Source organism: Equus quagga, chromosome 10, assembly GCF_021613505.1.
Source record: "Equus quagga isolate Etosha38 chromosome 10, UCLA_HA_Equagga_1.0, whole genome shotgun sequence".
Lineage (NCBI taxonomy): Eukaryota > Metazoa > Chordata > Mammalia > Perissodactyla > Equidae > Equus > Equus quagga.
This window is the reverse complement of record NC_060276.1, coordinates 82,693,457-82,705,857: the sequence shown is the minus strand read 5'-3', so window position 1 is coordinate 82,705,857 and position 12,401 is coordinate 82,693,457. Positions and strand designations below refer to the sequence as shown.

Sequence of the window (12,401 nt, the reverse complement as noted above, 5' to 3'; positions counted from 1 at the left end):
TGGCTTCTTTCACTTAGCAAAGTGCATTTAACGTTCCTCCGTATCTTTGTGTGGAAGGATAGCTCATTCATTTTCATTGCCGAATAATATTCCATTGTCTAAATGTACCACAGTTTGTCTATCCATGCACATATCTACTGAAGGACATCTTGGTGTCTTCCAACTTTTGGCAATTATGACTAAAGCTGCTATAAACATCTTTGTGCAGGTTTTCATGTGGACATAAGTTTTTAAGTCAAATATATATATGGGCAAATATGTAAGTGTGTGATTGCTGGATCATATGGTAAGACTGTCTAGTTTTGTAGGAAATTGCCAAACTGTCTTCCAAAGTGGCTGTACCATTTGGTATTCCCACCAGCAGTGAATGAGAATTCCTATTACTCCATATCTTTATGAGCAATTGGTGTTGTCAGTGTTTTAGATTTTAGCTATTCTAATAGGTTTGTTGTGGTATCTCATTGTTTTAATTTGCATTTCTCTAATGACAAATGATGCTGACCTTCTTTTCATTTGCTATTTGCCATCTGTATATCTTCTTTGGTGAGGTTCAGATCTTTTGATTTTGGATCTTTCTTCTTTTCTAATATATGCATTTAATGCTGTAAATTTCTCTCTAAGCACTGCTTTCATTGCATCCCACAAATTTTGATATGTTGTATTTTCATTTTCGTTTACTTCAAAATATTTTTAAATTTGTCTTGAGACGTCCTTGACCCATGGGTTATTTGGAAGTGTGTTGTTTAATTTCCAGGTATTTGAGGATTTTCCAGCTATTTTTCTATGATTGATTTCTAGTTTAATTCCATTGTGTTAGGATTTATGGTAAATTGGCTAGGAGTTGGACTGTGTTTAATGTTTGGTGTAACTATCGGTCCCAAAGGCATAAACTCCCCTAGTGTCCTTGTTTTGTCTCCCATCTTGATTTTGAGTTTCCTTAAGTACAACTCCTTGAGAGAGAATCTGTGTCTTGCTGTTCTTTCAGCTGTAATCCACTGTTATTATACTGGAGCCCTATTGGTATGGTGATAAGGTATGCAGGAGCAGGTCATTTTATAGTCTTCTGATTAAATCTCAGTGTCTGTTGGGACTGTGTCTCTTGTGGCTGTGACCTTCACAAGTTTTAGTCTAGTGGTATAGCTTTTTGTTCTCCCTGCCCACTGCTCCTGTCCCTGACTGCAGCATTTCCAATCCATTTCCTGGAAGCTCAGGCCCCTGTTGACTATGCTTCCCCCCACAAGGTGAGACAAGAAGGCTAGGGTGGTGGGCAGCTGGAATGGGAGGAATGCTCTTTCCCCAACTGGGATAAGGCTCAGGCAAAGTATTTTCCCCTGGAGCATAGGCTTTTGTTATAGAGAAAGCTCTGGGGTATTTCACAATTACTTTTCCCCTCCCCTCTTCAGAGCCAGGTCAGGCAGGGATCTTTCTCATTTCTTCACTGTGAGAACTTGGTGGGGTTCCTAGAGATAGAGCCTACAAAAGTGTCGACCTCAGGAGTTTCTTACTCTCACACAAGTCCACACTCAGCCTTCAGCAATTCCGTCAAAGTTGCCATTTAAGTGCCTCTACCAGTTTATGATTCCAGTGATTTCTACTACAGGTAAGCAAATCTCTCTGTGTCTCTTTGGATAAGACTGTCTCTTCAGATTTTAGGGTTGCAGTTTCCCCTGCAACCTCAATTCTCTGGTGGGTCCAAGAGAAGTTACTGATTTTTTAGTTGGTCCAGCTTTTTCTTGTTGTAAGGATGGGAGTGACAACCTCTACGCTTTTTACTTGCCAGAACTGAATCTGGAAACTCCCCATTTACTTTTCAATTTGTGAAACCACTTTGGTTCCCTCTTGAAGGAAAAAAAATATTTTAGAGATCCTTGGCAGGACTATAAATCCTGAGTAGATAATTTTTAACCTTACTTTGTTTTGATTTATGGCATGGAGAAGAGGAAAAGTTTGCTGTAATGTTTCAGAGTGTGTGCTGGATGTTTCTGGGTCTCTGGCTAGCAGGTGCTCCACAGGTACTGTAGCCATATTGATATAGCTGTAGTTAGCCATATGCCAGAAGTGTTGGGTCCTAGGTTGTCCTATATATAGGTCACTGATAAGCTGAGTCTTACTTTTCTTTTCTAAGGATTGGTGTTCTCAGATAACTATGCAATCAAAATATCATTTGGAATTCCTCAAAGCTAAGGTCTTCTCAAAAGTCACTCACTGCAATGTACAAATAACCCAAAAATGCTAAAATGATAGAGTATGGGAGTTGGAACAGACCTTAAAAATCATACATGCTAATACCCCCTCACTTTACAAATGGGGAACCTGAAACTCACAGAGATTAAGGCAATTGCCCAAGGTGACACAACTAGTGAGTTGTTGAGCTGGAATTGGAACCCATATCTTCTCACTGCTGGACAATAAATCTGATAACAAAGAGTTTATTCCCATTGACTTTCATTTAAAAATTTAGGAAGCCTTCTTCCTCTCGGTGCTTTCCTCCTAGTGTTCTCCAGAAACTGTCACCTGCTTTGTTTCTAAATACCCCAGTGGTCTGCCTCTCAGAATGGAAGTCTTCCCTTTGCCATGTTCTGTCTCTACTCTTCTAGCTGCAATATCATTATTTTTCTTTTTAGAACCACTTATCTAACACACAAATACCCTTCACTATTAAAGAGTCAAACGATACACAAGTATATAAAATGTGAAAGTCCCTCCTTTACTTCCACTCCAGAGATAACCCCTAAAATAATTCAATAGGACCCTTTCAATTCTTTTTCTTTTTGAATGCTATATGCCATTATGACCTCAATGAAATAATTGAAAAAATCTATTCTTTTTCTCTCCAGTTAATACACAGGCACACACTTTTAAAAAAGAACATTCTACTTACTATTTTGTGACTTGCTTTTTCACAAATATGTTTGGGAGAGTTTTCTATTTCAGTGCACATCAGTCTACCTTTTTCCTTGCGCTATTCTCCCATTACTGGACTCTTTCATTGTTTCCAGCTGTTTGCTACTATGAACAGTGCTGCAGTGAGTAACATATATATATTGGAGTGCACGGGTACAAGTGTTTCTTTAAGTGCAATTCCTAGATTTTATATATATGTTTTTTAACTCATTTTTCTGTCCATGACATCACACTATTGCCATGAATCCAAGAAGAATCTCCTAATTGGTATTTCCTCTCTTGAAGTTTTTCCCCTACCAAAGAATAATTGCTAATCTCTTGTTCCCAGCTTCCTTTTGGAGATTAGTACAGAGAAACCAATGCAGATGTAGTCCAGAAGAACTGGAGAATTACTGCTTCTAAAACAATGATTACTGTTTATTACACAGGATCGTGCTTGCCGAAGGGTTTCCCAACACTGTGGTATGTAATGTGCATTTTAGGGCAGTCTCTCCCTACCCATTACATTCCCCAGTCTTCTTCTCAGTCCCACAAATGTGTAAATTTGAAAAGGAAGGAGTGAAGAGCAAGTAATGGAGCTGAGGGCTATTTTCTTTATGTGGGCAACCCTCTCAGCAACTTTGTCAAGTCTAGCCCCTTTCCTTCCAGTTCTACATTGATTTTTGTGGCATTCTAGTCCCATGGGAGTCTGCAGATACCAAGTCATAATCCTCACGCTATTTTTCCTAACTCTGGTAACTCTGGCAGTTAGCACCCTGGCTCCGCTGATAATGAAAGTGGGTTGGGTCAGGAACTTCCAGGTTAGAGCAGATGCTGGGAGTAGGAGGCATAAAAGGTACACTCCAGCTACACTTGCAAGCAAATGTATACAACCCAGTGGGGACAGAGCTGTATCCAAGAGGAAAGAAGGAGTCCGAGGGTGGTATTAGAATCTAGATTCATGCTTGTTTCGAAAGGCTTTTCCCTATCCCTTTCTGCCATGCCCCACCTTCCTGTATACTTCTCATAACCCTCAAACTTCATTTCAATAGTGTATATCGTATATTTGTTGCAGTTTTTGCAGTTCTGTTACCTACATCTCTCACTACCTCTTTTATTGTCTAGCTTTCAGCAGAGTCGGGGTAGAGTTTCCTCTTTGGTGTCTTTCCTGCCTCTTAGACAACTTCAAGTTTTAACCTGCTATGAGCAGGAACCAAAGCAGTCAGTCCCTAAACGAAATGAGTGCAGGGGTGACACACAAAACAACACAGGCACTGACCAGTCAGATTAGATGTCAGACATAGCTCTGGGCGGTGTCCTGGAGCCTCTTGGTGTTCCAGCTGCTACATCATGGGAACTTGTTTGGGAGCTTTTAGGGGAGTGTTGAGGGAGAGGAGAGTCCTCGGGAAAGAATAGTTATTTATCTACAGCTATGGAGGTATTTCACTACAGATGTGCACCAGTGGAATAGTTGCCTTGAGTAAGTGTTCCAGGGGCCAAACTAAAATAGTATATTCAAGCATAACTTGATCTCGTGATACTATCCAGGGGATGAGAGGCCTACTCCACCAACATTTGCTTTTCAGCCACTGGGTTTGGGTAGGTGGGAAAGCAAAATGGAAGCAAAATGGAGGCACAGGTTGATAGAAAGGTCCTAAAAATGTTGCCTAATTATTGGGGCTTTAGTTGCAAAGTGTTCTCAAACATAGAGGAGAATGGAATGTGAAAGAGTTCCTGACTTATTGGGAGATCTAGAATGGATGAACCAATACAAGACAGGAAGAGGGTATGGAAGTAAGAAGTGGCTTATAGTGGGCTCTTAGTACTTGCTGTTGAATGAAGGTAAAATTTAAATGACCACAGGATAAATATCTGCTGATGTTACTAGGTAGAGTGTTGAAGTTTTTTGTAGATGTGGTTCCAGCCTTGCAAAAACACAATATATCTCTGTAAAAACTGAAACACATTTTAAAAAATGAGACTGTTTTCAAGTCCTGAGATACATACCTCTAGCCCTGCCCCATCTCTTTGAGTGCTGCTTGCTTTCTTTAGGCTGCTGTGATGTTACCGAAGCATTACTGCAAGGTCTGTGCACGAGGTTGCTTTCTATCCTCTTTCCCCTTGTGTTTCTGTTAGTGTTTAACTAGTTCACTTAATCAGTTACTGTTTAGCCCCCCAGGTAAATTTCTAATGGCATGTTGGTTAGAGATTGAAATAAACATTATACTCAAGTCAGAATTTCTTTTCTTGTATTTTAAAGGGTTTTCTAGTTTTAAACATCATGTGATTTTTAGAAAAACATTCGAAAGTGGTTTCCATAAAGAGAAATGAGCTAAATGCATTCATTTATATGCCTCCTCATTCAAGCAGTGTGTTTCTAAAGACCCATTGTGAAGTTTTTAAACCTAAGTGTAACCTACGGGGAAAGCTCTTTCAATGTTGACCTTTTTCTGACTAGTTTTCTGTACGTTTTTCCCAGACTCAAGCAATGCAAATTAGCCTTTTGGGAGCTTTTCTTTTATCACTCAAGTTGAGATCTAATTGTACTTTAACTTGAATCATTATCCTGTTAGAGGATTAAATTATTTTGTATATAACTTAGAGCACACCTGTGCCTTCAAAACTTAAGTTTTGCTTTTTTCTTTTTTCGTAAACAGGCAGAAATCTAGACTTATCTATGTACCCCAATCTGACATTTAGGGTCATTATTTAATTTTACTCTTTCTTCCTTGGCAGAGTATTTACACACCAGAAGCTTAACTCTTAATACACTGTTCTTGTGAAAAGCCTTTGGCATTTTATTACTTTCTTTGTACCTCAGTAGTTGGTCCTGAATGGGATCATCTCTGCTGCCATTCTTAACTAAGTTTTCTGAATTCACTATTTCTTTCTACTAAGTAAAAAAAAAATGCTAAGAAAAGAAACCAACTGGATGTGGAATATGACCCACAGCTTAAGCAATTTGTCATCAAGTCAGATATAGGTGCCTCCATGAAGGAGTGCAAACAATTTAATCCCTCTCATTGATGAACCTAAAATAGGAGAAATACCATTGTCATCATCATTATTATTATTATGCATTTTAAAATATTTTATTTTTTTCCCTTCTAAAATTTATGATGAATATTTTAAAATTCCTGGTCCACACTTGTGCCAAATGCCCATTAAATGGTCTTACTATGCTGAAAGTTTTAAAAACATTGTTGTAGGGGCCACTGACATTTTAGAAATCAGAAAATGATCTGATCAGATCTGCGTTCTAGAAAGATAACTCTGCTTGTCTCCAAGTATTAACTGTATTATTGTTTTTATCATAGGATGCATTAAAAATCGGTAAGCATTTCTTTGTCTCATTTTCACAATAATATCAATTGCCCTACACCTGGCAGTCTGTATAATGAACATATGCTAGAGATTACAAATTTGTCAGAGAAGAGAATAGGGGTGTAGAAAAGAGTAAAAGAAATATAACATGTCAATTCCTTAATACCTGTGCCTCATTTCTTAACCTGAATTGTAATTGCATCTCATTTTAATATGAGGACTGTGCCATAGCTACCAGCCCTATAGTTTTCAAAGGAAGTAAACTTCCATGGAATAAAAAAGTTTCTCCCGTAGAAGCCCTGATGTAGCATTTGAAAAACATACGAACTGTCATCGAAAGTTATTAACACCAGACAGTTATATAATCCAGTCACTGTACATTGAAGAACTGTACATTCTTAGGTACCAAAAAAGATAGTACCTTGGAGTGTAAATAATCTAATAAGATAATGTAAGCCTTATTCGATAACGTAAGCGAATTCTGTAGTAGTCTTCAGATACTACAGAGAGAATCCTATTTAATAAAGAATGTCTTTGAAGGAGGCTTATGAGATTGGGCATGTCATCCTTCTTAAGTAAGATATGCATACTTTTCCAAAAGTGTAATTGTATGAGACAGTCACACTTGGGCCACAAATAGCTTTTGCTTTTTAAGCATTGTAGTTGATTGCCACAATACTATCAGTTGCCACTCCATTTTAATTCTTCTCTTTAATGCTAGATTAGTTCATCAAGAGACTGAGATGTTATAATAATGATGGATCGGACTAAAAGCATATGGGTTTCATGAAATTCCTCCCACTTCATAAGGTTTTGTCATATTAACCTTTCAGGATGTATTGGGCCTTAAGAATAGATGAGAGTAGTCACAACGTTTTGAAGCCCTACGTTTAGGGCTGATTATTGGAGCACACTGACTGGATTAATGTTTAACAGTAGCTGCCCTGTGGATTCACTTAGGAAGTGGGAGAAGGCAATTTTCTTCTACTTTATTGGAGTGGCTTTATTGCACAATTAATTAAGACCTGCTTAAGAATAGCCTTCAGCATAGAGCTGGGGAAGGGAAAGCCTTTAGAACAATACAAATATGGTAGTGAATCTGTTTTCATGGCTGAAATAGCTACTTTTACCCAGTTTGGATTAATGAGATCAGATTTGATGTTGCTTTCTGGGTAGAGCACTAATACTAAGAAACGACTCATTTTCTAGACCATATTCTGGGTTTTCAAAGTTTCTAGGTGCTATTCAAGAACTGACCTTGTATAGTAAATTCATATGCAGTTCAGTTTTTCATGTTTTTCTCTAATTATGATGTGTACATAGACATAAAACATATGTATACAGTTTAAAAAATAATTATAATGTGAACACTCAGGTAATCACCACTCAGATCAAGAAAAATGACCAGCATTCCAGAAACCCCACCCTCACCATGTGCTCCCTCCAGATGGCGACCTCCTCTCTCCTCTGGGTAGCTACTGCCTTTGCTTTTGTCGTTTTCTTGTTTCTCTTTGTCATGTGGTTGCTTACTTTTGTATCCTAAAATGATGTCCTTTAGGGTTGCCAGGTTTTGAACTTACACGAACAGAATCATGTTATGTGCTCTATTGTGTCTGGCATCTTTCACTCAGCGCTACGTTTGTGAGAGTTTATCCATGTGATTGCTCTCCAGTGCAGTTTTTAAAAAGCCTATTCTATATTTACCTCTCTCCCCTTTTGGCTTAGGATCCCTGTAACTCTAAATGCTTTCAGATATTTCTATTTTGCCTTCTTGGATTTACTGCTAAATGAAGTCTGAAGACTAAAACTTGCCTGGACCCCGGTGTTCTGAACTGACCCGACTGCCCCCAGTTTGATGGCATTTGTTTACATGAGACTACATCTTTAAGGCTTCTGTGCTCGGTTAAAAATCTTCCTTTCACCAAGGCTGGTCCAAGGGTCTGGTCACGTGATTCCAACAGTGACATCACATTCTGACCGCTGGGAACACTGGTGGTTCTTTAGGTGGCGTTTGTTGCTGTGAAAGGCAGAGAACGCAGCAAGTGCTCCTCTAAGGCAGTTCATACTGGGGCTCCTTCTGTAAAAGCTCTTCAACCTAAATGACCAAATGCGGGCCGCCAAGGTTATTTCTTCCTTGAGGCAGAAAAAAAGAAAGCTGTGATTGAAGGTAAGCAGACTTAAGCCTGGCCAAGGACCGAAGCGTGACCCCAGGGAGAAGGGGATCTGGAGAATCACAAGCAGTCTGTTGTCGGATTCTAATCACTGCCTGCTCTTTTAGAGCCGCCTGACAATTTGCGTTTCTAACAGGAGACTATCTACAAAGAAGGATGATGCAGTGCTCATGTTACCTAGTGATGTAATAGGATTCTTTCTTTCCTGTTAGGAAGCTGTTGCAGATCTTCATTTTGTCTTAATATCCTTAGAGCTGGGGACCTCATTAGGTATATGGTGTAACATTAGATAGCTGTGGGATGCTTTTAAAAACCAGTTTCACAAAATCCTTTTCTAATTTTCCTGAAAGGAGCACTCTTAAACCAGAGCAAATTCAATTGAGACATGAACCTGCTTTAAAAAAGTAAATTTCTGGTTGTTTGGTGTCCTGTGTTGGTGTCAGCATTTGTCTTGAGAATTGAAACGGCTTGTTTCTCCCCGCCCCATGTACTTTATTCTCTTTCTGCCCTCATTTCCTAGCTGGCTGTTTCCCTCCAAGCTCTCAAACAACACACCAACATTAATCTTTATCAGTATGCCACTGACATGATAGGAAATGCTGGGCTGCTGATTCAGCAGCCAACCATTTTACAGCCAGGTATGCTTGAAGATATGGAAAGGACTTTGGTTAGGGGTTTTAAGATTAACTGGTTTACCTCCTCCACTCCGACCCTACCCCCACCCACCCTCAATATGATTTGGATTTGATTTGGATTTTGCAGAGCTTTTCTTTTCAAATGTGTGTGTTGCTTGTAAAAGGTAGGATGAATTAGGTATTTGGAAGACTTACGATTTGTAAACCAGATACAGCTTGGGTGTTAATTCAAACTTACCCTGTAAGAGTGCTAAAGTTGTCTGTTAGGAGTTGAGAGTGAAGATGGGGATGCAGATGAGGGGAGCGGGGGTCAGCTCAGGCTCCCTTTGGCCTTCTCTGCAGAGGGATTCATCACCAAACAGTCTAGATAAAGCTTTGTCCCTGCCAAGGTTGATGCTGCAAATGTGAGCTTTGGCTGTTTGAGTTCAATGATGGCATTACTGTGCATTTTCCCTCAGTGTATATTTGCATAAATTCCTGAATACTGTTTTACATTTTGTGTTTAATAGCGAAATAGCGAAACATTGTTCCACCAGAGGATTGTGGTAATATTTTGAATTAAGCCATACTAAGTGACCTGGTGTGACTACAACATCTGAGTGTGAATACTTCTCCCTCATCCCCACTGTTCATCAAACAAGCTTTGGTTCAGCTGATATTTATTGAGTCTTGGATGTGTGCTAGACACTGGAGAAGGCAATGATGAATCAGATATAGGCTGCCCTCAAAGAGATTCTAGTCTGGAAAGGAAGATAAAGTATTTGCATAACTAATTGTAATAGAAGCACTAAAAGCGAAACAGATAAAGGACTGTGATGGTTGGGCAAATGGGTATGTTTGTTTCAGTTGAAGGATCAGAGAGGGACATTTCATCACTGAGCCATGCACTGTTCCTAAATCTCTACCTGTAAATCTTAGACTGTTCTGACATACTCAGTAAAAGTTTCTATAAGCCCGTTACATCAAGGATCAAAGTCTTATAGCTATTGAAGGAAAATATCTACATTCTAGCCAGCTTAACTCTTGAAGAGCCTGACATGTTTCTTTGGAGTCCCCACTCAAAGCTACCTCCTAGGATTGAATTACTACCATATAAATGTAAAATGGTTTCTGATATGATGTGTTTGCAAAGACCTTTGACCCTTTGGTCTCCCTTCCACAAGAGAAACTGAGATACCTAAGTTACTCCAAGCTCCCCATCTTTTGTTTCATAAATCCTTTCCCACTGCACTTTGGCTCCTGTTGATTCTCTTTGTACTGTCACTCTCATCTGTCCCTTTCCATTCACACTGCCTTAAGACACTTGTCATTTTGTGCCTAGACCACAGAAACCTCTGAATGTGATGTATGTTCCCACCATATTGCTTTATCAGGATAGTTTAAGGGCTCACCTTTTGGTGCTCAGACAGGAGGTATGAAAAATGTCCAGAGTGTCTGAAGTACTAATGTCTGTTTCCTGTTCAATACAGAGGACAAGTCATACAATGGTGGAGGAATAGGTTCTTCAAATAGGATGATGGACTTCTTGGAAGAGCCAATCCCTGGTGTGGGGACCTATGATGATTTCAATACAATTGACTGGGTGAGAGAGAAATCTCGAGACCGGGATAGGCACCGAGAGGTAAGATGAAAGATGGTACATGAGTAAGTGTTAGGAAGCAGCAGGGGAAGAAGTTGAAAATATATATTCTTTATGTATTCTTTCCTTAAGCCCTGGATGTGGCTGAGTCTGATTTCTGTTGGCAATGTAGGGTTTTATTTTTTAACTTATTTTTAAGGCATCTTCTATATGATTTTGAGAAGAATTTATATTTAATGATGATTTATCTTCCTATAGTAAGAAGTTGAAAAGGATCCTTGCAGCCCTCAAATAGGTATAAATACCTATGCAGAGAGGTGAAAACAGACTTGGTGGAAGGGACCAAAATAAATTTCAAAGATCTTCATTCCCTATCTTATCTTCCTTTTATGGTTTTCCTTTGAAGCAGGATTTTTAGAACTAAAAAAAGTAAATGGGCTCCTTTTAAAGGAATAAAAGAAAAAAATCTCAGATCCCTAATGTTTACTGAAGCATAGAAGGTAAACTCCTTGTGATTATAGCTCCTGTACAACCATACAACCAAAGCAGATGGACGCATTCAACTCAAACAAAACCAAAAGGCCAATCAAGTTCAAATTAAAGATATTAATTTAATATTATAGGTAATAGATGGTACTTATGGCTATGGCACAGGTTCTTTTGAGTTTAGCAAGAGAATTTCCCCACTTTTCTCTTTTCAAAGTACTGTGAAAATTTTCAAAGCAGTCTGCCAAGGTCATTTGCCTTTAACTTGTTGCTGTGTATCATTTAAATCAGAGAATCGCAGTTTGTAGTTTGTGTCAGGAGCACATGGAGAGCTTATCAAAAAGGTAGAGCCCCAGCCCCAGCCGTCCTGATTCAGGAGGTGATCTTCTGGTAAGGCATTTCTTTAACCAACAGTTGGTATTGTTATTTTTTTCTTTCTTAATATTTCTGCTGTGACTTCAAATTTAAAATTTGATTTTTACGCTGGCCCCATTCTCTCCTGAGTTCATAATTTCCTCCTCTCAGAGCCCAGTGAATCTCCTGAGCAGTCAGGTTCAGATCATTTTTCATTCTTAAGCCTTTCCTGGCTCCTGGCTGGTTTTCTCATGGCCACCTGAACCCAGGAGTCAGGTTGTTCCAGGTGTAGGTTTTGAGAAATTCCTTTGTAATCCTTGGATTTGTGATAATCCCACTGAACTTTCTTACCATAACTAAAAAAGGTGATCTCTATAAAATGTTCTATGTTTTTCATAAAGTTTCTACTATTTGGGAACTCACATACATATTCTTTCTATCTATCATATCAATTCATCATGCAGGCTTTAAAAGTTAGAATCATATGGCTTTAGAATTTCTCCTATCTGTAATTCAGAGTTCAGTTTGTCATCAGTTGCATATTCAACATGTTATTCACATTGTGAAAATCACCTGTGATATGACAAGGGCATATTTCCCATTATAGTAAAAAGGTGTCATCTGAGACAAATTATTCAAAGTAATAATTCAAAATCAATTAAAACGTGTGTTCACTGAAATTAGAAATCCCAAGAGTCCCTTGCACCCCTATGTTCATCACAGCATTATTTACAATAGCCAAGACGTGGAACCAGCCTACATGCCCAGAAACTGATGATTGGATAAAGAAGATATGGTATATATACACAATGGAATACTACTCAGCCATAAAAAAAGACAAAATTGGCCCATTCGCAGCAATGTGGATGGACCTCGAGGGTATTATGTTAAGCGAAATAAGCCAGTCAGAGAAAGACGAACTCTATATGACTCCACTCATAGGTGGAAGTTAGCATATTGACAAGGAGA

The 12,401-nt window shown here is 38.9% G+C and overlaps 1 protein-coding gene across 3 annotated transcripts in view; it reads left to right on the top strand.

Annotated features, from left to right (window-relative positions):
* The window catches only part of CLCN5 (chloride voltage-gated channel 5), a 143,195-nt gene that overhangs the window by 106,318 nt on the left and 24,476 nt on the right, over positions 1-12,401 (top strand). For 2 of the 3 annotated variants that reach the window (XM_046673205.1, XM_046673206.1), the window contains exon 4: positions 10,483-10,634. In XM_046673205.1, the coding sequence (XP_046529161.1) occupies positions 10,483-10,634 (152 nt within the window). Of the gene's footprint in view, positions 1-8,067; positions 8,375-10,482; positions 10,635-12,401 lie in introns of those variants that run through there. The other variant, XM_046673207.1, reaches the window with a different exon arrangement.